At 48.0% G+C, this 24,505-nt stretch overlaps 1 protein-coding gene across 3 annotated transcripts in view; it reads left to right on the top strand.

Moving 5' to 3' along the window:
• Positions 1-18,644, top strand: part of FUBP3 (far upstream element binding protein 3) — a 38,412-nt gene extending 19,768 nt beyond the window's left edge. For 2 of the 3 annotated variants that reach the window (XM_083875636.1, XM_083875635.1), the window contains exons 8-19: positions 603-765; positions 1,622-1,720; positions 3,623-3,727; positions 4,127-4,229; positions 4,871-4,971; positions 6,193-6,334; positions 10,940-11,100; positions 11,860-11,933; positions 12,444-12,520; positions 15,950-16,021; positions 16,702-16,829; positions 17,876-18,644. In XM_083875636.1, coding sequence (XP_083731762.1) covers positions 603-765; positions 1,622-1,720; positions 3,623-3,727; positions 4,127-4,229; positions 4,871-4,971; positions 6,193-6,334; positions 10,940-11,100; positions 11,860-11,933; positions 12,444-12,520; positions 15,950-16,021; positions 16,702-16,829; positions 17,876-17,884 — 1,234 coding nt within the window. In that variant the 3' untranslated portion in view covers positions 17,885-18,644. The remainder of the gene's footprint in view (positions 1-602; positions 766-1,621; positions 1,721-3,622; positions 3,728-4,126; positions 4,230-4,870; positions 4,972-6,192; positions 6,335-10,939; positions 11,101-11,859; positions 11,934-12,443; positions 12,521-15,949; positions 16,022-16,701; positions 16,830-17,875) is intronic. The other variant, XM_083875637.1, reaches the window with a different exon arrangement.
• The last annotated feature ends 5,861 nt before the right edge of the window (positions 18,645-24,505 follow it).

Raw genomic sequence — 24,505 nt, 5'->3', positions numbered from 1 at the left:
ACCCAGTCTTTCACTGCTGGCTGCTGCAGTATCCCTGCCTCACTTCGTGGTGTAGCTTCAGCACCTACTGCTTGGAGCAGAGGCTGTGTTAGGACAGTGTTCTGATGCTGCTGGTAAGAGCAGGTAGAGAAGAGCAAAGCAGTTGCCTGTGACTGATCAGAGAATGGTTAATCCATGGGCTGTGGCAGTATCAGAGCAGTTTGTATCTTTTTGTCATGATTGAGAAGGAGAACAGAGGTTGAGTTTTATTATTGTATATGTGTTAGAAAAGTTAAAACCTAGAGCATCTTCATTTGAAGTAAGCACCCCAAATGCTGTAGTTCAGCTGTTGTCCTTAACTTCCTAAGAGGTCAGAGCATGCTGCTGCTCTTCCTTTTCTCTTCCCCTTCAAAAATCAAACTGCTTATAAGTAATCATGATAGGGGAAAATAGACATCAAAGAGTTTAAAGAAAAAAAAAAGGCAAACATTGTGCTGACTATGGTTTCCTCCATCTTTCCACTTCTCCTCTCCCCGATTGCTCTGCATTCCGATGGTTCCTGGTCTCTTGGTCACGTGGAGCAATGTTGTCTAATGGTTGTTTCCCTCGATTCTTTTCCAAAGACAAGCAAAACGGCTACTGGGGCAGATTGTAGATCGCTGTCGGAACGGACCTGGTTTTCACAACGATGTTGATGGCAACAGTACCATTCAGGAGATTTTGATCCCGGCATCCAAAGTGGGTCTAGTCATCGGCAAAGGAGGTGAAACAATAAAACAGTTGCAGGTGCGCAAGATGCATTTCCTTCAGGGCTCTCTTCCCTACTGCAGCTTCTCTAGATCCACTGGAACACGCTGAAATGGAGAGCCTTGAATGCTCTAACCTTCTCCAGCAGGGACTACTCTTCTGCCTTCGGAGATTGGACTCCAATCCAATCCTGTGTTACAAAACCAGTGTGGCCCCAGCCACACAAGTAGTGGATTTTTGCCAGAACTGTGACAGAAACCCTTGTGCTATAGATAACACTTGGTGTGTGCTGTTTAGGAGGGGATCCCTTTAGCCGAGGAAGGGCCATGTCTGCTCTGCTCTGCAGTATTTTTAATGCCAGCCATGCTCTTGTAGAGTGCTCTGCTTCTTTTTTGTTGCTGATCTGTGGTAAAGCTGCCATGTGTCATCTTTTTTTCTCATCCCACCCCTTTCTAATTAAGTGTTGTGTTATGTATAAACTGTGTTCCTGGACGTTCTTTATTCGTCCATCTGGTACAAGTTTTTAAAGAATAGAGGGTTATAGCAAAACATGTAGGGTCAAAAATGGAGGGGTTTTGAGTGCCCTGATTAGACCTCTGTCATATAGTTTGGAGGCTGGTCACTTAATAACTGTTACATGCAGACAGCTGGAGACTTTGGAAGTGACTGGAAAGTCAGTAGTTGAGGTAGAAGGGTTTTTTCTTGCAAGGATTTCAGCTATTTGAGAACTTCAGGAGCAGTGCAATTTCTAGCAGTCCTTTAAACTCTAGGACTGTTCCTGAATTTGTGCATTCTGAAACGGTGCTGGTTTGACCTTCATAATGTTTAGTAACCAAAATCTAGTCCCTTGTTTTAGGGACTCTGCTTAGAAAATTGCTCTGTGCTTTTTCTTCAGGAGCGAACAGGTGTGAAAATGATTATGATCCAAGATGGTCCTTTGCCTACTGGAGCAGATAAACCTCTCCGTATTACTGGAGATGCATTTAAAGTACAGGTATGTAACAAAAGCAAACCGGTTGCCCAAGAGAACTGAGGAGAAATTTAAACCTGAGTGTATTTGTGAGCATCTAATGGAGTCAAATCTAACTGTAAATGTAATAATCTTTCCTGGTTTTGTTTGTTCTGTAAAGGTCGAGTAGAGCAAATTAAAACACCAGAGTAGTTTGTTTTACAGCATAACTTAGGAGCTATCACTCCACATAAATACTGCACATGGGTAGGAGCAGAGATGAGGTGGAGGGTTTGGAGAAAGTCGTTTTGAAATGCTTTCCAGTCTGTGTGACAGAAAATGAGAGCTCTGTGTCACTTGAGCAAATGGTTTCTTAGTGACTGAATCACACATTTGAGACAGCAAACCTTTCACAAAACCACCTCAGACAGCCAATCGACGCAGGTAATTAAAAACCAATCCCACAACAACTCCTGAAACCAAGGGGTTTGCTTAATATTGGTGCCTCAGTCTCCTTGTGTCAGAGTTCTGCAGATGTGAATGTACCTGCAGTTTAGAGAAGAACTCCCATCAGCTGAGACTGGGGGATTGCAGTGTGATGGGAGTGCCTGAATCAGAGCATTGAAGTTTAGCCACGGCATGTTCCACTTCTCAGCAAATGCCTTTCATACCTTGCTAAGTACTTAAATCTAGCTTAGCATTCCTGTCTCCAATAAAAGTAGTTCTGTTTCATAGGATCTCCCTAATCATAAATTGCTGCAACAGTTGATGTTCCTCAGGCACAGTGTTTGGGTAGTATTTTTCTTACTGCAAATGTTAGAGTTCATTTCTTCCCCCCCCCCCCTAAAAAAAAAAAACAAAAACAAAAAAAAAAAACAAAACCACAACAACTTACTGTGAAGGTATAGCTGTGCAAAAGGAATTTAAATACAGTCTGGCTACTTTTAACCAAATCATACTCTCAGTGCTGCCACTTCCCAGGTGGCTTCTGTTTTGCAAGAGTTGCTGTTGTCACATCTTCCATTCAAGGAAACACGGATACTGCACAGGCTGGAAGATGTTTGAGACACTTAAAATTGAGCATACTTAGGAAATGTTTAAGAAGTGTGATGAATCCTTGGGTTTGGTGGGATTCTATGGGTGCTGCAACAATGTTCCTGAACTCCCTCAAATCTGTATGTAATCTCACTATCACCGGTATTTCTGTCTTGGCATCTTTGAAATGTCTTTGAGTTATTTCTTTCTGTTAAAAATACCTTGAGGACATGGAAAATACATTAAAAAATGAAAGGAGAGAGATTTGCCACTGTCCTCAAGCTTGGAAATAAACCAAGATGTCAAAAGCTTGACTGGTAGTAGAGAGAAACAAATGCTTGGCTTTGACATGTAGGCTTTTTTTGTTTTGTTGGTTGATTTGCAGGGTACGCTTTCACTAGCTGGGCTACATGCAGGCTTTTGAATGGCCTTGAGTGCTGCCAGTAGGTAGGAAAAATATTCATTTGTCTCAGAAAATGTCTTGCTGGATTGCTGCAGACTTGGGCTTAACTTCTCAGAGTTAGTAAGCTCAGTGCAGCCCAGCTACCAGCAGCTTCTACTTTACTGTATAGGTTTCAGTTCCATCAGTAGGAAAGGGCCTTCACTTCCTTTAATTTAAAAACAAAACAAAATCAAAGATACTTAAAAGGTTAAAGGGCCTTTTTGAAAGACTGAAGGAAGCAATTGCACCCAAGCAACTGCCACCTTGTGCACCTGGCAGGTTTTGTCAGGCATGGAAGATGCCATCAAGAACAGACTTGTAAAAAGAAGTCCTAAATCAGACTGCTGTTCCCATTCAGCAGGTGGAGATCCCTCTGCCTGAAGCCTGACCATTATCCACTGTTGAGGCCCTAACACCAGGAGGGCAAGCAGAAGAATTTGAAGCTAACTGTAACTTCTTTCCCCATGTAGCAAGCGAGGGAAATGGTACTGGAGATCATCCGAGAGAAAGATCAGGCAGACTTCCGAGGCGTACGCAGTGATTTCAGTGCTAGAATGGGAGGAGGCAGCATAGAGGTACGTTTCCTTCACAGTACTCTGCTAACCTCCCTGTGGGATGGGTAGTGGGGGGACTCATCCAACTGCACTTGTAACCTGTAAGCTCCTTTTTTAAAATGTGTTGTGTCCTTTTGCCAGAAGAATTGAGTCTGGCTCTGCAAAGAGGAGGAGTTCTTGTGGACTCCCAGATGGCAGTTTGTAATTGTCTTTTTTTTTAAGCTGCATTCTTGTAGTGCAGAGTTCATTTAGTGGGGAAGGAATTTGTGGCCACATGTTTGTTTTTCTCAAGCGATGCAGTTCTGTAGCCTGGAGCTGCCTAACATGGCCTGTCCTCAAAGTTAAGAGCATCTCCTTGTAAAATCAGAGTCATTCAGTCTAGTTCTCTGCACTTTCATACTCCTTTGCCTTTCCCATCAGGTCTCTGTGCCCAGGTTTGCTGTTGGAATTGTGATAGGAAGAAATGGAGAAATGATCAAAAAGATTCAGAATGATGCTGGAGTTAGGATTCAATTTAAACCAGGTTTGTGTGAGGATGGAGAGCCGTTGCTTTCTGACCAGTGTTCCACTTTTGGGTTCCAACAGCCAGACTTTCCTCATTTACAGGTGCATTGTGTCTCTTTCTGAAACCCATTTAAGTATGATGTGCTGCCTCCTCATGCACTTCCTGGTTTTCAGAGAGTAAGATTATACACAGCTCATTTGCAAACATTAGATGTCACAACAGTCATGTCTTGAGTGGTAATTATACAGATAAATAAAATAACAAAAATCTTTTATTTCCTGTTAAAGAATTATCCTTCAGGACATTAAAGCCTTTGGGGATCAGGAGTTGATTAATTCTGAGTAACTTTCTCTGGGTCCTTGGCTGTCTGATCACCTATCAAAGCTACTTTTTTTCCTCTTAAAATTACATCAGTCTCTTTCATGGCTTTTTGACATTTGAAAGTGTTTTCTTTTGAGTGTTGTTCCCTCCGCAGTGTGGGCTGGGTTTTGTCTTCTTTCAGTCCAGGGAAGAGGGGCTGAAGGTGGAGGGAAGCAGTAGCTCCTGGGATAGTTCTGTGGTGTGAAAATGCTGCCAGCAGTGGTGGTGCTGGAAGGAAGCTTTTGTTGATGAGTGGATGTTTTCTGCTTTTAATTTAGTCTTTGCCCCTCTCTCCACAGATGATGGGATTAGCAGCGAAAGAGTCGCGCAGGTCATGGGGCTCCCCGATCGGTGTCAGCACGCAGCACACATCATCAGTGAGCTCATCCTCACGGCACAGGTGGGTTCTGGAAGGGCTATTTGGGAATGCAGCCTGCATGCAGGCAGCTGGATGGAGGGATGGAGGCCATCTTCTGGAAAGCAGCAGTGTTCCATTTTCCCCTGGTAGGCCACACATGCTGCTGCCCAGAGCTGCTGGATTTGAGGTTGGTTTGTTTATGGTAGAAGTTCTTTTAGTGTAATGTGGGCTAACTGAGCTGTGGGAAGTTCTTCTATCCCCAGGCCTATGAGGCCTCTACATCTATCTCCTGTTTAGTTGTTAAGTTTGGAAACAGTGACCTAATGGAATGGAGTCCATCAGCATCAGACTGTGACTGGAGGATCTGCTTAGACAGCAGAGCATTGCCAGTGCTCAGTGGTGCCTCATCTTCAGACTCCAGCCCTTTGGTCTGGTGGAGGCACAGGAAGGTGCTGAGTGCTCAGGTTTTGTGTCACTGTGCCCTAAGACACACCAATATATTGCATTACATGAGAGTAAGAAGTACAAAGGTGGGTGAAGTGTTAGGGCAGACTCTTGAAAGAGGTTCTGTATTCCCTTTATATTAGGAGGAATTAAAATTTTAGGCCGTTTCAGAAACCTGAACATAATTTGTCCAACAAGGTCCATAATTTGTCCATCTTGATATCTCTTCTAGCCTCAATACCTTTTGAATACTTGATTTCATAATTTGTTGTAGTAATTCACTGAAATGTTCAGGTCTGTCGTGGAGCCTCTGACTGCCCATGGCATTTGCTTTTGGAAAACCACTTACCCAAAACAGGTGTGTCCTTTAAGTGTCTTTGAACTTAAAAGCTTCCTTTGGAAGTTTTGGAACTTGTGCATTTCTGCTGAGTAATTGCAGCAGGATGACACTTGAACGGGTTTGAAAGCAACTTTTGTGTGTGTCAATGCCAAGATCCATTGTTTGCTCTAGAGACCCCCCCCAACACAAACTGAAAGTCCTTAAGTAGTTGATGCTTATTTATAGGTTTACTTCAGCAGATGTAAAGGCATGCATTTAAAAATAAAAATACCTTCCTGAATCAGAAAAGCAACTGTAACCTACATCACTTGGCATTTTTCTAAAGTGCTTCAAAATCTTGAATGTGAAACTGAGGTCCAGGAATATCTCCTTTCAATGCCATTGATGATGAGGCAGTTTAACTGACCTGGCTTTATTTTGTTTTTCATGTGCATTGAGGCCAGCATAAAAACACTGATACACATGTTTTGCCTTCTAAGGAACGAGATGGCTTTGGCAGCATGGCTGTTGCCCGAGGAAGAGGTCGTGGCCGTGGGGACTGGAGTGTTGGAACGCCTGGGGGCATGCAGGAAATCACCTACACTGTTCCAGCTGACAAATGTGGCCTCGTTATAGGCAAAGGTGGGTTTGGTATCCAGATACCACAACTTGCAATCCTTCTCTCAGAATGGTCGTGTTCTTGCTGCCTGACAGTGAAGCTTTGGGGTTTTCTGTGATTGTAGGTGTTCAGTGCCTGGTGAATGCAGCATAGGAATAAGCTGTAAGTGCTTGTGGTAGTTTTCTTTGTGGTGTTCCCACTCATAACTGTATTCTCCAGGCTGTTGTTCACAAGCTGTAAGAGAGGCTCTTAATGCAGAGCTGTCAAATAAGCTTGTTATAACAAGCAGCTGCCTGAGAAAAGGCAGATTCATTTGTGGATCCTTTTTACAGAGAATTCCTTTGAAAGACTGTTTATCAGGGACAAGCAGAACAGTCATTTCATCGTGCTGGATTTCTGTGAGTGCTGCGTGAGGAAATGGAAGGTCTCTGAGTGTGCTAATAACAGTAGCTGCTTCCAGCTTCATACCTGAAGTGTGTGATGAATGAAATTAAGTAGGAGGATTTCTCTGCCTCTGTGCTGGCACCTGACCTGGCGCAGAAGCCTGGTGCACCTTGTGCCACTTGGCTGAGCGTGTTCACTGCCATGGAGGCCCCTTGGCTGCTTGGCCAATGGATTTCTCCATGCTAAGGAGATGGATGAGGAGTCATCCTCTCAACCAGAACAACCCTGTGATGGTTATGAAACTGAGAATCAGCAGCACACTCAGTTTGTCACAGAGCAAGAACTGCACATGGGGCAGTGGCAGGACTTAGGGTAGAGCCAGGAGCAGACAAACTTTCTAGCTCTGAACTGCTGTGATGGGTCTGAGCTAATGCACTGACCTATCTAAGGCAGTGTTTCATTTTTCTATCTGCTGATTTCAGAAAGAATGACATATGCCTGAACTACTATTTAAGTAATCACAGCTGGCTTTTTGCCTCAGCAAGAATAGCATAGGAATAGATAAGCTACAGCAGAAAAGGAGGCAGAGGCTTGAGGGCATTGGGCCAAGTTTCAGTGGCTTTGAATGTTCCCGGCAGGAGGGAGCTTGTGGTGAGACTTGTTGTGGCCTCTTTCCCTCCTGCGCATCCCTGCTGTTCCCTGCCGTGGGCCTGTCCCCACAGCACCCTGAGCGCCTGCCATGTTGGATGACCAGGGACACAGGCATGCCAGCCCTATAGCTGCAATTGTTTTCAGATGTTGTTTTCTGCCACAAGCCCGTTCACAAACCTGAAAACTTTTTTCAGTATGAAAAACCACCTGCTTTCCCCATTATACAGAAATTGCAGTGATTATGCTTGTCCTCACTGAACAGACCAGTTGGCCAAAAGATCAAGCAAAGTAAATTTTAAGCCCACGAATGAGACTTGTATGTATGGAAAAATCAAATTATAATGAAACTTTATTGCTGTATCCATTAGTCATCTTTAATAAAGGATCAGAAAAGGTCACTTGTTGTTCAGCGGTGCACTGAAGTGGAGCATTTGTGACTACAGAGAGCAGTGTGTGCTGAAAAGATAAATGCAGGTAGTGGAGTGAATGTCCCAGCATTCAAGTGCAGGGCCTGGCAAAGCCTCACTGGGAGGTGAAGGGTGGCTTTTTACCTTTGTTTCCACAACAGCAAAATAGGGATTCTTACTTGGCCAGATCAGAAGCTTTCTGGAGTGACTAATTACTAGTTGTATGGTGATTTGAGTGCTGGTAGCATTGTAATACCACCTTGTAATCGGTGTTCTCACAGTGCCTGTGCTCTTAGGCTGTTGTAGCCTTCACTTTTGTCAAGTGAGTGATGGCTGTAGCGTTGCCTTTTTGGGTCTGGACCAGCATGGATGTGCTACAGTCTCCATATATTGATGCAAGACAGGCAATTCTTGTTATTTCCTCCCCCGCTGCCTGTGGGGCAGTGCAGGGCAGAGGAGATCTTAGTGGGGTTTTCTTAACAGTGACCAATTACAAAACCTCTGTGCTCCCTGACAGCTTTTGAGCAGTTTCCAGCTGTTGGGTGTTTTTTCTTGCTGTGATACAGGAGGGGCTGTTGGCCTTCTCTGTAAAATGTGGCTGAGGACTCTGAGCCATCAGCCTTGTCTGGAGATCAGCACCAAGGCAAAGGGTGCTGACCCACGTGCCCTAGGCACCCAGGTGTGGTGTGTGTGCTCTCCTGTGCTCCCAGCTCCATGTGACCACTCGAGAAGCAGGAAGAAGGGACAGGCTGGGAAGTTTCTCAGCTCAATTCCTGCAGCATACGTGACAGAAGATCTGGTGCCCTTTTCTTGTGGTCGTCTCGGCTTGGCAGCGTGAGCTTTTAGGAGCTGGCAGGGCTCTCTGCAGATCCTGCACGTGGCTTTTTTCCCCTAGAGCCTGGATAGGTGCAGCTTTTCTTTCCCAAAGGCCCTGAGGAAAGGGTGGAGGCGAGCACCCTACACATGTCAAAGTCTGTCTGTGTTTGGTGGTGCTTGGAAACAGCCGCCGCCTCCCTGGGCCCCCCTGGATTTCCATGATAAATACGGCAATCCTGACAGATACTGCGCCCGGCCTGGCTCTTGTCAGCTCGGCCTTTGAGCAGGTTTGATTAATTGCTTTAGGATTTCACGTCCAGCCGGGAGGCCGCTCCTGGATCGCTCCTGCCCCCCATCAGGTGGAAGAATAGAGCGGGATGAATGCTCTATAGACAGCCACCATGTGCCGAGCGGGTCACCTCGCCGTGGAGAACGCGACTCCTTCCGGCACCGCTGCCGCGTCACGGCATTTGCGTGCTCTGAGGCTGGGCTGGGGTACCTTGGGTGGGAGGGAGCACTCTGACATGTACCAGGCTGCGGGGTGAAGAGGACAGGGGCACTGAGTCCTTCTGGTGTGGGGGTAGGAGCTTGCAGACTCTCACCGAACCTGGAGAGGCAGCTAACTTAATTACACTGTGTGGTGTAGGAGGGAGCTGCTGTAGAAACAGGCCCAACAACCCACAGGGTTGATGCTGAATGCTAAATGGGGCAATGATTTGAAATCTGTATTCTCCTTGCTTCCAGTTTGAGAATGCTTCGATTTTTAATCCCCTTTTGGAAGGAGAAACTAGTCTACAGTGCAAGTAGCAACCTCTGGCTGTGCCTCTGTCACCCAGTAAAGAAGTTGTGCCACTCCTTCAAATTGTGTTGCCTGAAAGGGTCCTCTGTTTTCACTAAGCAGATGAAATGGCTGTTGATTCAGATCTCACCTCGATATATAAAAACCAGAGCTTCAAACAAATCTGCATCAGACAAAAGCATGACACAAAAAAAAAAAAAAAAAAAAAACCTTCTTGGTTTTGAAACTTCACCTTACTCCTTTCCCATGCTTGACTGAAAGTAAGTGAGTTGGCTTTTGGCTGCACAGTACAATCCCTGTTGTCTGCCCAGGGATGTGACATGATTATCTTTTGTTAAATGCATCTTCAAAAATTCATTTAGAAAGAGTTAATTGCCCTTTGGCAACTTTTCCTCCTCCCTTCCCCAAGAAGGCTTTAAAATGTTAAAAAGGTCACGAGTCCATTACAATGAAATGAACAAGTGTCTGCAACATCCACAGTTTGTTTTGAAGTTGTGCTGGATGTATAGAGATGGAAATGTGAGCAAAATTGAGGCCTTTATTTTTAGAGATTCTTTTTAATGAAAACCAAACAAAAATCTCCGGTTCATTTCCTTTCTCTCCATCCTGCTTGCTGTCTATCCTTTGGACTGATGATTTTTTGGTTTGTGATTTAAAAGTTGTAAAACCCCTTCCTTCCCCACACCCTTTAATTTCTCCAGTTGAGTGGAGCTGGTCTGTAAGTTGTGTGAGCTTCCAAAAGAAGAATTGAGCCATTGTAACATTGGCTGAGGCTTTTGTTAAGCAAATTTTATGAAGAGACCAGGACCTAGCAGGTCTTGAGGAAATCAGATCCACTTTGCCTGGCCCTGCTGCATCCTGCTGGAAGCAGCACTCCTGTGCTCTTGTGTATCCGGATGGCAAACGAGCCAGACATGTTCACTGCATGCACAGCTAACTCTGAAATAGCAGGAGACAGCCTGGGATTGTGTGCTGCCGTGGCTGTGGAAGGATGTGTGGCTGCAGGGTGAATAGGAAACCTTGTAAGCAGAAGCTGCTTTGAGGCAATAACCTATCAAACAGCTCATGTGTGGGAGAAGGCTTAAGCTTTGTTATGTAGCTGGTGGATTTTTGCCTTAGTGATAGAAAAAAAGAAAAACCAGCATGTTCAGATTGCAGGTGACCTTCGTTTCCTAGAGGATTTGAACAGCTATGCAAAAACAATGGAATTCAGTCAATGCAGGTTTTGCATCTGTTTTGTCAAAGTATGTCCCAGTCGTGCTACATCTTGTTGGGAGCCTGGCAGTGGGCACTTGGCAGGGCTTGTGTGTTCTTTAGGCAGCATCATCCATGACCCCAAGAGCTGTTAAAATAGCTCAAGGTTTCAGGTTATTTTTGTGAGGTAGGTTAAAGGAGCAGCATGAGCTCAGGAGCTGCAGTTTCTTTTGCTGTTGCCATCCTCAGCCCATCTCTCCTGAGACACATAGAAGGTGGCTGAGACTGTAATCCATTCCCAAGACCTGACACTGACATGATCTTATGGAAAGAGATGCTGAATATCCCTCCTTATGTCTTGCCTTTCTTCTCTTCAGGTGGTGAGAACATCAAGAGCATAAACCAGCAGTCGGGAGCGCACGTGGAGCTGCAGAGAAACCCTCCCCCAAACACAGACCCCGGCATCAGAATATTCACAATCAGAGGGGTCCCCCAGCAAATTGAGCTCGCTAGACATCTCATAGATGAGAAAGTTGGTGTAAGTTCCATCTCTGCTCTCTTGCTCTATCCCTTTCAGTCATGCTGTTGACACTCCTGGGTACATATAGGCTTGGACTCGCAGGATGGCACGGAATGCACGTGCTTGCGTTACTCAGCTTCAAAACCATTTGCCTCTTAGCAGCTGGCTTGAACTTGATGGCCCTCCAGCATCCATTTGGTTAATTTTTGCTGTGGTCCCAGAAGGATTTGACTGTTGACATAATCCTGGGTAGTGTATATGGCTCTATGAGAGGGAAAACTGTCACGACCCGCTCAGGCCTCCCGATGGGTCTTCAAGGGCTGTTCAGGGGTACAGTCCTCCACAGAAAACCAGCAATAATAAGGTATGAAAAGGCTGTCAAAGGAGATTTTTGAAAGGAAGACAATAGTGTCACTGTGGGAGAATGACACAGTCCTGGCAGCATCGTCCTGAAAATGAAACACTCAACTCCTTGCTCAGTAAGTTCAGGATGACTTATATTACTCTTAGTGCAGTGCTGTGGTATTCAAGCTTAATAAAGTCAGGCTGCAGTACTACTGAAAGGGGAGACTTTGGTAAAAAACTATGGAAAATACTGAACTGGAGCATGGCAAAGCTGAAAAGCTGCCTTCATGCTGAATCGCTGAGGAGAAGGCTTGACACCAACCTCAGGATCCATGTGTCCCAGGCTGTCTTCTCTCCTTTCTTACTACTCATAGTAGCTGCCTCCACTCTGTACTTGGAGCTGGAATTTAATATTTGTGGATTCTGTGACAGGGTACCAGCATGGGTGGACCTGGAGGATTTGGTCAAAGTCCGTTCAGCCAAGCACCTGCTACACCTCATCAAAAGTAAGCTGCTGCATCTCCTCATCCATGGGCTGGGGGGAATGGCTGGGAGCTAGAAAGTGCTGGGAGAAGTGTGGAGGGCCCTGAAGGGGTGGGGTATAAGTGGAGCCTTTTAAAGATTGAGCATTCAGAAGCAACAGCAAGCGAGCTCAATCCTTTAAGCTTGACTACAGGAAAGATTTCATCTATTAAATTATACACCAGGTAGGTATTGGCATCTCTAAAATTCCTATCTGTGGTGCAGTAAGAGCATGGGAAGAAGCCTGAACTACATAGAGCACAAGGAGAGCTGTTCAGTGTGATGTATTTTCACCTTGGCTTCATGAGCAGACTGACACCAAGGCAGGATGTAGCAGTTCACACCTTCACAGCTTTCCTTTTGCTCCCGTGTTGACCTGTTTGTTCAGCAGCTGCTGACTATAAGTGACCACTTCTCTTCTCTAGGCAGTTTCATGTCTGTGGCCTGGTAAGTATTTTATTGTCTACTTGAGCATGGCTTTTTGTCCTCTGCAGTGGTCCTCAGGCGTTCATGACGCAGGGCTGGGGCAGTACCTACCAGACGTGGCAGCAGCCTGGACAGCAAGTCCCAAGTAAGTGCCAGGACCTGGGCTGGAGAAGGGTTGGTGTTCCATTTGCAGTCTCTGCTTTGTGCCTGCAAAAGGCAGGTTCACCCATGAGACCACGTGTGTGAAAACAGCAGAGTGATTTCCTGAGCAGAAGAGGTGTGGTGGTGGTTGAGCTCAAGACAAGCTGAAGGCCATGGAAAATTTTGCTTTTTGTGTGCTTAACTGCTTATTGCCTCTTTCTGCTCTTTGGGTAGAAACTTGGTCCTTGCTGTCTGTTCCTCTCTAATAAAAATATTCCTGCCTCTGGCTCTCCCAGGATTCTCCAGGCAAGCACTTACCAACCACACTTCCCCCTAACAGGCACACTATTGGTGCTGAGCCCTTCCATCTCTTTGTTCTTGACCTTGTAATTTCTTGCTTATTTTCTTATTTAATTGTTTCTTATAAGCTTTTCTCATTTTCTCATTCTCTCTTATAAGCTTTTCAAATTCCAGACTGATGGAGTGACAGGGGAGAGAGATGCAGGAGATGGAAGGAAGGTTAGGCAGGGCTCCTGTACTGGTCATTTTTTTCTGAAAGTCTGTTGAGTCAAAATTAAGCAGTTTGGAATGCAGAGTCACCTTTTCAGAATAATTCAAGTAGTAAATGCTGGTGGTGATGCTGTTGCTGCATCATCCTATGTCTCCAACAGCCAGAGGAATGGTTTGCCATGGACAGAGCAGATTCATGTCTGCTTGGTAATCTCAAAGCTCGTGATGGTGGCAATGTCAAAAGGACCCTTGCAGTCACAATTTTTAAAGAAACACGAGTTTTTAAATTGTCTGGTCTTATTAAACTAAAGCTAAGCACCAAAAGGGGGGTGGGGAGGTGTGTGGTAATTTTGAAGGATTTTAATGGCAGGTGCTTTTCACTGCTAAGGCTGATTTAGCAATGAAGTAGATTATGAACTTTGGTATGAATTCCCACCCTTTGAGGTAGAGGAATCATTGGAGGGACAATGCCTGCAATTGCACTAGTGATTCCCGGTAACACTCATCACTTTTGAGTATTTATGAAATTGTGAATATGTGAAATTTGGAAATCTCAGTGCTGCTTTGTTAACTTGGTGCACTTCTGAAATGTGTGCTGTGGTGGCACATGGCAATCCTGCATGGGAAGTGTGTGTTAAACTCTGTATCAGTCCTGCCTCTTAGCAATTACAGTCTAGAAATGATGACTTTTCCTTTGAGCTCTAGGGTCTTGGAGAAGGTCAGCAGTTGTTCTGGTTTCAGTACATTAAAATGCAGTGGTGGGCTTCAATGGACTTTTCTTCTGTACAGGAGTGAAATAGTATGGTACTGAAGAAGAGTATTTTCTCATTAACTTGTTTTACAGGAAAAATTGCTATTCCTTTGCTTTGTACCCTCAAGAGCTCTAAACTTCCCTGAGCTCACCCCTCCTGACTTTGGAGCCTAGTGTAGTAAGCACAGCCCCCTTGAGCCCCCTGATGACCAATAATGCAGCTCATACCCCAGTGACAGTTTCACACTGTCACGTTTCAGGTGGCTCCCAAAACCCCTGGAGCTTCCTGCCTTGCCATTGTTCTCCCCCATGTGGGTTTAGTCCCACACTGCTGTGTTTTGGAGGCAGGTGTTTTATTTCTGCTGTAGAGCCTGATGGAAAATGTTGGCTCCCTAGTTCCATGTGTGCTTAGGATGCTCCCTGTTCCTGTTTGTAGCCAGGCACACTGAAGGCAGGCTGGGAGAGGAAAGAGGAAACACACATAATGCTTTAAGAACCTCCACCACACTCCTCTGCTGCAGTGGTGCCCAGGTGGAGCTCACCAAGGCATAGGAGGAGTGTTGTAAGAAATAGGTAAATACTTGCCTTTGCACTTTTTAATTTGAAAACAGCCTCGTGCAGGGTCCCTTGCCCAAGTGCTGCAGCCTGTGTGTCATAGCTGTGTCAGCCCTGTCACAGCGTCCTGGGGACAGCCTCGAGTGCCCTCCTTGTGGGAGGAGGGGCAGACCCCCACCCCCTACACATGTATTTAAATTTTAATTACTTCCCCCATCTTAAATAAATTAACTGGCTGGGGAAACATTTTGCTGTGAAATGCATTTAGCTGCGTGTCCTTTCAGCCTGCTGTGGACTGTAATTCTCTGAAAAGAAAAGGCATTGAAGGAGGTCCTTTGTTGGCATTAGCAGGTGGACAGTTGAGGCAGCCTTGACCTCTGCCAGAAAAGGTCCTGACTTGTAGCATTGGTCAAGTCTTTTAACCTGCTTTTATGCCCCTGGACAGGACACTGCTGCCCTCTTCCCTCCACCCACTTCACACTTGCAGTGTATTATTTTCCCCCTTCCCCCCACTTCAAAGCCCCCCTTGGGCCGGCGTCAGGGCCGGGCTGTGCACGGGGATGGGATGGGATGGGAAGAGCTCTGCTCCACGCGTGTCCTCTGTCCTTGCTGCTCTCCTTGTCCACAGTAGCTCGTGCTCCCCACTCCTGCTGTGCCTCTCTGCAGCTCCCAGCTGCTGTTTGCTGCTTGTTTGTCCTGTGTCTCACTGAGGGCCCTGTGCTCCCACTGCGATCCAGGGAAGCGTGGGAAGGGCAGGTATCCTTCCTCTGTCTCTGCTGGCCGGTCTCTCCCTGCTGTAACACTCTAGATATACTGGGTTGAAGGTTGCTTAGTGCTTCAAAGATGGGGAGTCTGTGCTGGGTGGAGCCCAAGGTGTGGGATCAGTGAGGAGATCCCTTGTTGGAACAGTGTAGGAGCCTGGAGATGACACCATGAGCCAGCTGTATGGCTGTTTAGGGATGTCATGGCTGCCTCTTCAGTGATGCCTGGGCTGTGCTCTGTGGGCAGTGGAGCTGGCTGTGCCCTTTGCAGGGCTCATAGCACCTTGAGCAGCTGGGAGCCGAGTGGCTGCGTCAGAATTGTGCAGGTTGTGGTGCTGGAGGCTCATGTCTGTGCAGGGTGTATGAAGGGGCATTGCCCCCAGGGGTCCCTCAGCTCTGCTCCACAGAAAAGAGCAGAGGTAAAAGATGCAGCCCCTGAGAAACAAGTGAGGTGACTCAAAACATGGCCATTCCCTTGGCAACTCTGGAGGTGACAGGTCTCAGCTGTGTCAGGTGTCTCAACTCTCCTGCACTGAGTGCAAGCAGTCTGGGAGCCCAAGGTGGCTGATTGCAGGCTGGGCAGCTCCTAGCCACGTGCACCAGCTTGAGCAGGTTCCAGCAGGGTGACATTTGGCTTCATGCCCTTCAGCAGATGAGGTGAGATCAGGAGCTCAAGCTTTTCCTCAACTTCCCCTGAGATGAAGATGCCCAACACTGCAGAAGAGTGGAAGCTGAAGTGTCAACTCTGGGCAACTGGAGTAGACTCAGGGCCTGTCTAGTGGAGAGGTGGATGTCACTGGCTGGAAACTGTCACCTGTTCCATACTGACGTGCCCCTTGTTGTCATCTTTGCACAGGCCAACAGAGCCAGCAGCAGAACAGCCATCCCGATTACAGCAAAGCATGGGAGGAGTATTTCAAAAAACAGAGTGAGTGAAACAGGCTTACTGGAGATGGATCAGCTCGTTACAAGGAGTTAACTCTAATCTGATGACTTGCGTCTCCATCCCTGCCATTTTTAGCTTCCAGTCCTTTCTAGATGCCCTTTGGTGCTGTCCTGTTGGTGATGGTGCATGTAGTGCTGCCACGGGGAGCTCTCGGTTGTGCTGTCTCGGGAGAGCTGCTCCCACTGAACCCTGGCCCCCTTGTGCCCACGCTTGCCTGGAGAAACACAGAGCACGCAGGAACTGATGCTGGCAAAATCCAGACAGCTGGAGCTGGGTTGTGAAAGGGTAGGAGAGCTCAAGGAAAATCACAGGCCTGGCTCTCTCCACTGTGTTATGGAGTGCATGATCCCGACCTCTGGACTTGCTTTGGCACGGAGCTGCTGCAGGCTTTGTGCCTTGGAGGATGAGGGGTGTGCAGGCTGCCAGCCTGTCCCTGCAGCTGCAGGAACACTCTGCATGCTTTTTGCCTGCTCGTGGCTTGTCCCTCACAGCTCAGCTTGGAGCCCGTCCTGCTGTCCCACACAACGGAGTGTCGTTCTGTCAGATGTCTGCAGCAGCTGGAAGGGGGCTGGCTCTTCTTTAAGCTTGACAAAAGGAGATCCTAAGACTAGGCTTGGACTTCTAGATTGCTTATCTCTCCTTTTTTTCTTCTTTCCCTCCAGGTCATGCTGCCAGTGCTGCTTCTCAGGCAAGTTCCCAGCCGGACTACACAATGGCTTGGGCAGAGTATTACCGACAGCAGGCTGCCTACTACGGGCAGACACTAGGGCAGGCTCAGGCCCACAGCCAGGTCTGTATTCACCTTCCCCAAACCCCTCTGCTCCTTCTCTTGGGCAATTTGGTATATTGGCCTTGCCGTAGTGTAGGGACTCTCCTTCAGGTGTACATGATGAAGCAGAGATGTTTTGTGGCTGAGGAAGTGAGAACAGAAGCGTTGCCTCAACATCAAAGTCTTATTTTCCTGTACAGGGTGGGTGAGGGTTTTTTTAGGAGAGGACTTAGAGGTTTTTTGTTTCTCCTGGGAGCCTTTCCTTATAGTCCCCAGGCAGTTATTTGATTTTGGGGAATTAGAGTAAAAGGATGGTGAAGCCAGGCTGGTGAGGCAGCACAGCACTGACACGTCCCAGAACTGTGAGTGCAGGCACTGCTTTCTCTCGTGCTGGGACAGGAGCTGTGTGCTCAGCAGCTCCCTGTCCTGAAAGAGACCAAAAAAGAGACTGTTGAAAAATAATTTGTATTAACCTGCTTTTGAGTAAAATCTCCCCTCAGCTGTCACTCAGCCCACCAGAGAGTTGTGTGAGATGTATCCTGATCACACTCTGTGCTTTCCCACACACCAGCTTCACGGAGCAAGCAAAGCAGCAAAGTTTGTGTAAAGCACAGGGGCATCTTGCTGTGGTCTGACACTTGTCCCCAGGGCTCCACGTTTAGCTCTGGCTCCAGGAGCAGAGGCTGCTGTGGATGCTGGCCCCCAGCAGCTGCTCTGCCCTGCTCTCCCCGCTCACACCGGTGAGGTGGAGCTGGGTGCCGGTGCCAGCACTCACCGCGGGCGCTGGCAAAGTGTGACCTGGACATGGTGATAAAAGGGCTTCTCTTGGTTCCTCCCCGAGTCTGCCCTGATGTAAAGAGAGATCCTATTTGGTGAGGGGCAGCAGAGCTCTGGGACAGCGTTAGGGCAGAGGGCTCTGGTGGCAGCTCTGAGCATCCTTTGAGCTCCGTTTCACGCTCAGCTGCAGCGGGGACAGACCTGTGCCGGGGGAAGAGGGCTTGACAGCTTTGATAATTTGCTGCTGCTCAGTAACTTTTCCTTTTCTCCCCTCTCTCTTTTCTTTCCAGGAGCAGTAGAACAAGGTCCTCGTGGCAATTTTTTTTTCCCTTGGAATTGTTGTGGAAGAAAACCTTTTTGTAACAGAGGTTTCTAGATTTGCAACATTTTGATGAAGACTTTTCTGTTTGTGAAACACTAGCTGTAGGATAATCTATACTGAACTTTTTTAAGAATCAGGAACAATAAGTAATGTACTAAACGTATGGACATGCTGGTAATTTTGTTTCCAAATTTTTATTAAAAAAAAAAAACTCTGGGATTCTTTTTGGAGAGAAGCCAGAGAATTTGCAGGCACCAAAACGCACCCCAGAGCTGTGACATTTCAACATGTGGGTTTTTTTGTGTGGTTTTTTTTTTTCCTTTTAATTTTCGATCTTTTCTGTTGGAACAGAAAGAGTGGCTTGGAAGTCTTAGGTGGTATGTAACAAATCTTAAAAAGAAAAAAAAAAATTAAACAGTATTTAAATATTCTTAAATATGTAAATTCATTAAATGTTTTACTTCTAATTTCTTGTATCTTGGCTGTCTTTTGATTTTATTGCATTTTTAAAAAACTGAACTATGATATGTATTGTAATTAATGATATGATTTCTGTATTTGAAACAGTTACTGTTTGCAAGTTCGGGGGGGGCATTTTGTAGGGTTTGTATAATTTCTAGAGTCTAAAGGGGTAATATAAAAATGTGTTAATTTTTTTAGCAATACATGTTTTCATGTCTCCATTGCTAGTTGCATTTATGTATCTAAGACCTCCAAGCTTGTTAAAAAAAAGAAAAGACAAAAAAAAAAAGAAAAGAAAAAAAAACTTCTTCTATGCTCTCAGAAATATAAATACTGTTATTTTTAATATTAAAATGAATCTGCTATTAGTACCTTTAACAAACACTGTGGAACATAAAACCGTATAAAAGGTAGTAACTATTTTTTAATTCCAAGGTGTTTTCTGCTTTTTCATTTCTTTTAAATATTTTCTTATCTAATATTTGTCAAATTACCTAGAGAAATAAATGAATCTAGTATTAACCACAGTACGCGCTAAATAATTTTGATTTAATAAAAGGGATAATATGATTTCTGATGTTTACTGTAGTGTTTCTTGTACAGATAACAGTGTATTTTTAAAGGAAAAACGGAATTGAAGCTATTTTTTCTTGCATTTTTAATTGCCCTGCGGGACATTCCGTTTTTAAATGTACTGAATTTACTGTTCTTGGGTTCTTTCCTTATTTTTCCTTATGCTTGAAATGTCTAACTATAAAGAACTGCGATTGGATAATGTTGAGCATGGTGTTTAAAAAAAAAAAAAGTGTTCTTTTTATTTGACTGACAGTTGCATTTTACACTCTATATAATAAAATCTCCACAAAGTGTCTTGTGGGCAAAGTATTTTCCCATCTGTCGGACTCCATTGTTCCCTCCCTGCGCCGCATCCCAGGGAGTTTGGGGTAGTCACTGAGGGCAGCATCAGCCTTAATTCTGGAGGAACTCTGTACCTGTCACTTTCTCCTGGTGCTGTGACACCGAGAATTCCCGTGGAAATTTCTGTCATTGTCACTGTTTGGGTCAGAAGGATCCCAGGAGGATCTGTGTTAATAACAGCGAGAGGTTTCCTCTGCAGCCCTGGAAAGGTTTTACTGCTGAGGAGTTGGCAGCCCCTGGTTTTAACACTCTGAACTTGTTGCTCTTCCCCAACTTTGTGGCTGAATCCATGCAGGATCCATCCCTGCAAGGGGATTGCTGGAGCAGCACAGGCTGGGAGAGGGATGGGAGGGATGTGTCTGCAGCCGTTATCGGGTGTGTTAAGGGCATCAATCTTTACTTGTGCCCAGGCCAAGTTTGGCAATAACTGCAGCCCCTTCAGGGATCCCTTTCTTGTAAAATACGAGTTTTGAGCTCCTCCAATCCTTGGCAGCTCCATCCCCTGTTCCCAGGCAGCTGTGGGGAGGGTTTGTGACGGGGGAAGGGAGGAAAGAAGATCCCATCTGCAAAGCCGGGAGCGGGAGGCACATTGAGAGCCGGAAGAAAAGGAGATGTAGCATCTCTAAATATACCTCCAGAGAATCAAGAGAGACAGTGAAAGATGGGATAGTAAAAGCCACTTGGAAAGAGGGGAGAGGGGGGAAAAAATGGCTAGAGGAGGGCATAAAGGCTGCTGATGGGAATTGGGAGCGGGCATTACCGAGAAGACTTCCTTCTAATTCATCTTCCAAGCTCTGTGCCAAAACAGCATTTGGCATGGTTCACAGGGAGCAATTGTGTGATAATGAACCCTAAGGTGTCCCTTAATTGAAGACTGAGGATTACAGATTGTGCCAATAGTCGTAAATGGTGCAGGATTGTGGGAGGATGCATTTTCTTAAATGTATCTGTAAGTACAGATGAGTGAGTATCCCCAGTGAAATGCCCGTACTATAAATTATGGAAATATCTCTTTCTGATGCAACCTTTTATTGAGGGGGTGGGGCAGCAGCACAAGAAATAGTTTGCAAGCCTTTGAAATTTGGCCTGTCATTAAGATGGTGCCTGCAAAGCTGGGGTTTCATCAGCAGTCTGGTGTCCTGGAAGGATGAAGTGCTTGAAACGTTCCCAAGGTCACCAATTTGTTTTGCATTATTGCTGCCTGCTCTGGGCAGAGAGGCCATGGATGTTGAACTGTTCTGAGTCCATGATGGGCTGGAGAGGGGCAGGGTTTAAGGCAGAGATGCCTCAGCACTTCATGAGGAGCTGGTGGCCTCTGGGTTCCTCCAGCCCTGCTGCTTTCCTGATCTGTGTCCATCCAGGGGGTTCTGGGACTTGTCTGATGGTCAGTCCCACCCCAGGGCTGGCCAGGCCCCCTCCCCTTTCACTCTGGGGTCTGCAGGCAGCTCCTCATGGCCCCCGACTCAGGTGTGTGGGTGTGGTGCAGCCCAGAAGCCGCTGTGGTGCCTTCAAAGCCAAGTCTTGGTGTCCAGGAGAGGAACCAAATTCTCCTGCTCAGCTTGGGGCAAATTTAACTCTCAATTATATGGATTAAGCCCTGGTTGAGCTGGATTCTGAGGCAGGGAAGGTTTGTCTGTCCCTTTGGCAGGAACTGGATGCTGCATGGAGCAGGAGCAGTCCCTGAGGGCTGGGCAGGAGCTGGCAGGTGGGACACATTTGGGACTTCAGAGTCCATGAATGGTGATGGGGATGGTGCAGCCTTTTCCTCTTCACAGGGAGCCAAAGCCCAGCACAGGGCCATGGCAGGACAGTATCCTGAGGGGCAGTGAGGTGATCCCATTAGATGACCTTCAGTTGGGGAAGGCTCAGCCTCCAGAGTGTGGGATTTGTGAGAAGTGGGACTGGAGTCAATGGCCCTGGCAGGACGTGCCCAGTCCTGTTCTTTCCTACCTTTGACAAAAATTCTCCTTCCTTCAATCCCTTTTCAGAGGCCTTGGCTTGGGCACATGATATCTCTGCTACCCCCAGAATGAATCCATCTCACTTCTCCCCAGCAGCACAGCTTTGCTGGGTGTATGTGGGTATCTGGGCATGTCCCACAGGACCCCCCAAGCTGGCAGCCCCCACCCCACTCTGCAGGCAGAGCCTGAATCCTGAGCAGACATCAACTGTGGTCCTTCTGCAAACCCTTTCTGAGCAGCAGCCCTAAAACCCCTGTCACTAAAGCATCTCCCTGAGTCCAGGATGACCCTGATGCTCTCCATGTTCTGTACTCAGTGAGCCTGAACAGGAATGGCTCTTTTAGGAGTGGCAGACTCTGAGATATTCTAAAATACTTCCTTTAATTTTACATGATTTGAGAACAAACTACATTACGGCCATTGCAAGTTAGACTGAAATGACTGTTAGAAGAGACAAGATGTGGGACATTTTTTTTCCCCTTCTCCAAGTATTAAATATTTAATTGCATTAAAAGAATGCTGTATTTACAGTAATGGGCAGCGTGGTCAGAGCGAGAGCTCCTGCTGTTTAACACGGAGCTTTCCAACAGGATGTGGATGTTCACAAGGTCCCACCTGCACTGCTGCTTCTCCCCTAAACCCACCTGGTTCCTCCCACTCTCAAGGGGATTTTCAGGGCTGTTGGTGTTTGTAGGATTGTGGCACAGGGTGAGGAATTGGGATCTTGCAGTGTCAGTGTATCCTGTCAAGCAGCATATGGTGTTCATTCCATGCAGGGAGCTGTTTATCTTTCATTTGGTTGGTTTGGAGGGGGTTTTTTGCTGGATTTGCTGTGGGTAGCAGCGGTGCACAATGCCCATGGCAGGCAGTGTTTCTCTGCTCTCATAAGGCTGGAAAAGACACAAAAGAAACTTTCTGGAGGTTTTAATGGTGGAAATGAGCAGAAATTGGTGTTATGTGATGTGAAGATGAGTTGAAAGAGCCAAGAGCCAGAGCTTCTGGGTCAGGAGGAGAGAGTGGCCCCCAGAGCTGAGGGCAGTGGGAGGGCAGCGTGTCTGGTCAGCTCCTCAGTGGGTATGGAGGAAGGTGGCAGAGGGTAACCAGCCATCCCTGGGTGAAGGATTTGGGACAGTGGGTGCCCAGATCTGCCCTGCCACTTCCCTCCAGGTCTGGGGCACCACGTTCAAGGCAGGTGACCCAAAAGAGCATCTCTGGGTGTGATGTGGGGGCAGGTACCAACAGCTCCCCAGATTATCTTCCCACCCTGCCCCTTATCACTTGAGGAAATCCTATTTCAAGGCCGCTCTAATGAAGCCTCTGATCTTTGCAGAGCCCGGCTTGCTCCCCTTTAATCCCGGCCGGGCCGGGGTGCAGGTGCCGCGGGCCTGGGGATTAGACGATCCCTGCCCTTTGTGGGAGCCGTCACTCAGCGCTGCCTCCTTGTCCGGACCATTCGCCAGGGAATATTAAACTTTGCTGCCGTGGAGTCGTTACACGGGGAGGCTGGAGCTGCTGCTCTGTTTGTTTTGGGGGAAATAGGGTTGGTGAAACCCAGGGTTACCATCACCTGTCTGCCGGGCAGCCCCGTCCCTGTCACCCACCCGCGTCCTCCTCCTCGCCTGTGTCAGGGCTCCTCCAGCCCCGCGGGCCCGGCCCTGGGAACGCTGCCCGGCCGTGGATCAGGGAAGCTGTGCCTGTGAGATCCTGGTCCTGCCCAGCCCCAGCCCGGCCGTGGATCAGGGAAGCTATGCCTGTGAGATCCTGGTCCTGCCCAGCCCCAGCTGCCGTCTCCCACAACCGGCTCCTGCAATTCCTCTGGCGCAGGCGGCCCGTGGGTTTGGCAGCTGCTAGAGAGGCAGGGCCAGCGTGGCCCTGGCTGTGGGCAGCAAGGCAGAGGGAGCAGAGGGGCTCAGGCCCCGCACACTGTCCCCTTGGGCACCTCTTCCGGCTGATGTCGCAGCGCAGTCCTCACTCCGGGTCACAGCCCGGCAGCTGGATCGGAGCTGATGCTGCAGGAGGGATGGGATGTGGGACAGACATCGGTGGGGCGTGACTGTCCCATGCCCAGATCACTGCCAGGAGGGAGGAAAAGGCGCAGAGATTTTCCTGTCTTTGCAGTCCCCTCTCTCCCTCCGGCCACGCCGTGCCACCAGCCCCGGGTGCCGAGGCGAGGAGTCGCCACCGCGGTTCGCCACAGCCGCTCTCCCTTTCGAGGCCGTTTGAGCTCGGACGCAGCTGGGAAGGTGGTTTTCCTCCTCTTGCTCTTGCGTGCCGTGACACCCTCGCCGAACATAGTCCTGCAAATAATACTTGAAAGGAAGGACGGGGGGGAAGAAAGGCAAGGAAGCGAGCGAGAGCGGAGGGGAGAGCACTCAGCATCTCTGCTCGGCTCCGCGGCCTCCCGCGGAGTGAAATGGAGGCAAGTAATGCCCTAAAGCTCCTTCCCCGAGCGGTGCAATCAGCCCGCGGCTCCGAGGGGCTGCCGTGCCCCGGCCCGGAGCCTTTGCCGGGAGAGTCGCGGCTTCCCCGCACCAAACCCTCCCTGCCCGGAGCCGCTGGCGCTGCTCGGGGGCACCCGAACCCTCTCCGCTGCTCCCAGCCCCCTCGGAGGGCAGCGGGGACAGGTTAGCCGTGCAAGGTTTGCAGAGAAACAAGGGGCAATTCAGCTCCATCCATGGATGTGGCACCTTGGGGACGGTCACTCTCTTCTTGCCTCTGCGGAGGTGGCAGCGCATCTGCCTCACCAGGCACCTGCCTGTGCCCTGTGTTGGCACCGGGATGGGGGTGCCGGGGGCTGCTCTGAAGCAAGAGGTGCACCCATGGGGACCCCTCCCCGGTGTCCCAGCCCAGCCACGGCCCCTCTGGCCCGTGATGAAGCTCCCAAAGAGATGATGCAGGGGCGCTGCGTGGGGTGGGTGAAGGCACAGGTGGGAAGCCCCACTCTACAGAGGGAACATGCGAAGGATGCACTGGCCCCCCTCAGGCCAGGCTCACCCTGGGCATTGCCCCGTCCTCCTGCACTCCCCGCTCCTCCGGTAGGAGCGTTCCCGGGCGCGGGTAACATTTGGGCACATTCCCATAACCGAGTGTCACCAACTGCTGCGGCGGCAGGGCCGGAGCCCTTCTCTAGTGCTGCTGTTTGCTTTGCAGCCTCCTTAGCCCCCATTGAGGCTTTTCAGCTCCAGCCCCTTCAGGGGGTTTAAGTAGGTAAAACCTGAGGAAGAGGCTATTTTCCTCCCTCCCTTTTGAGCCCTGCC

This window comes from Zosterops lateralis (assembly GCF_965231275.1).
Source record: "Zosterops lateralis genome assembly, chromosome: 20".
Lineage (NCBI taxonomy): Eukaryota > Metazoa > Chordata > Aves > Passeriformes > Zosteropidae > Zosterops > Zosterops lateralis.
Note: the sequence above shows the minus strand (reverse complement) of the source record. Positions and strands in the feature narration are given on the sequence as shown.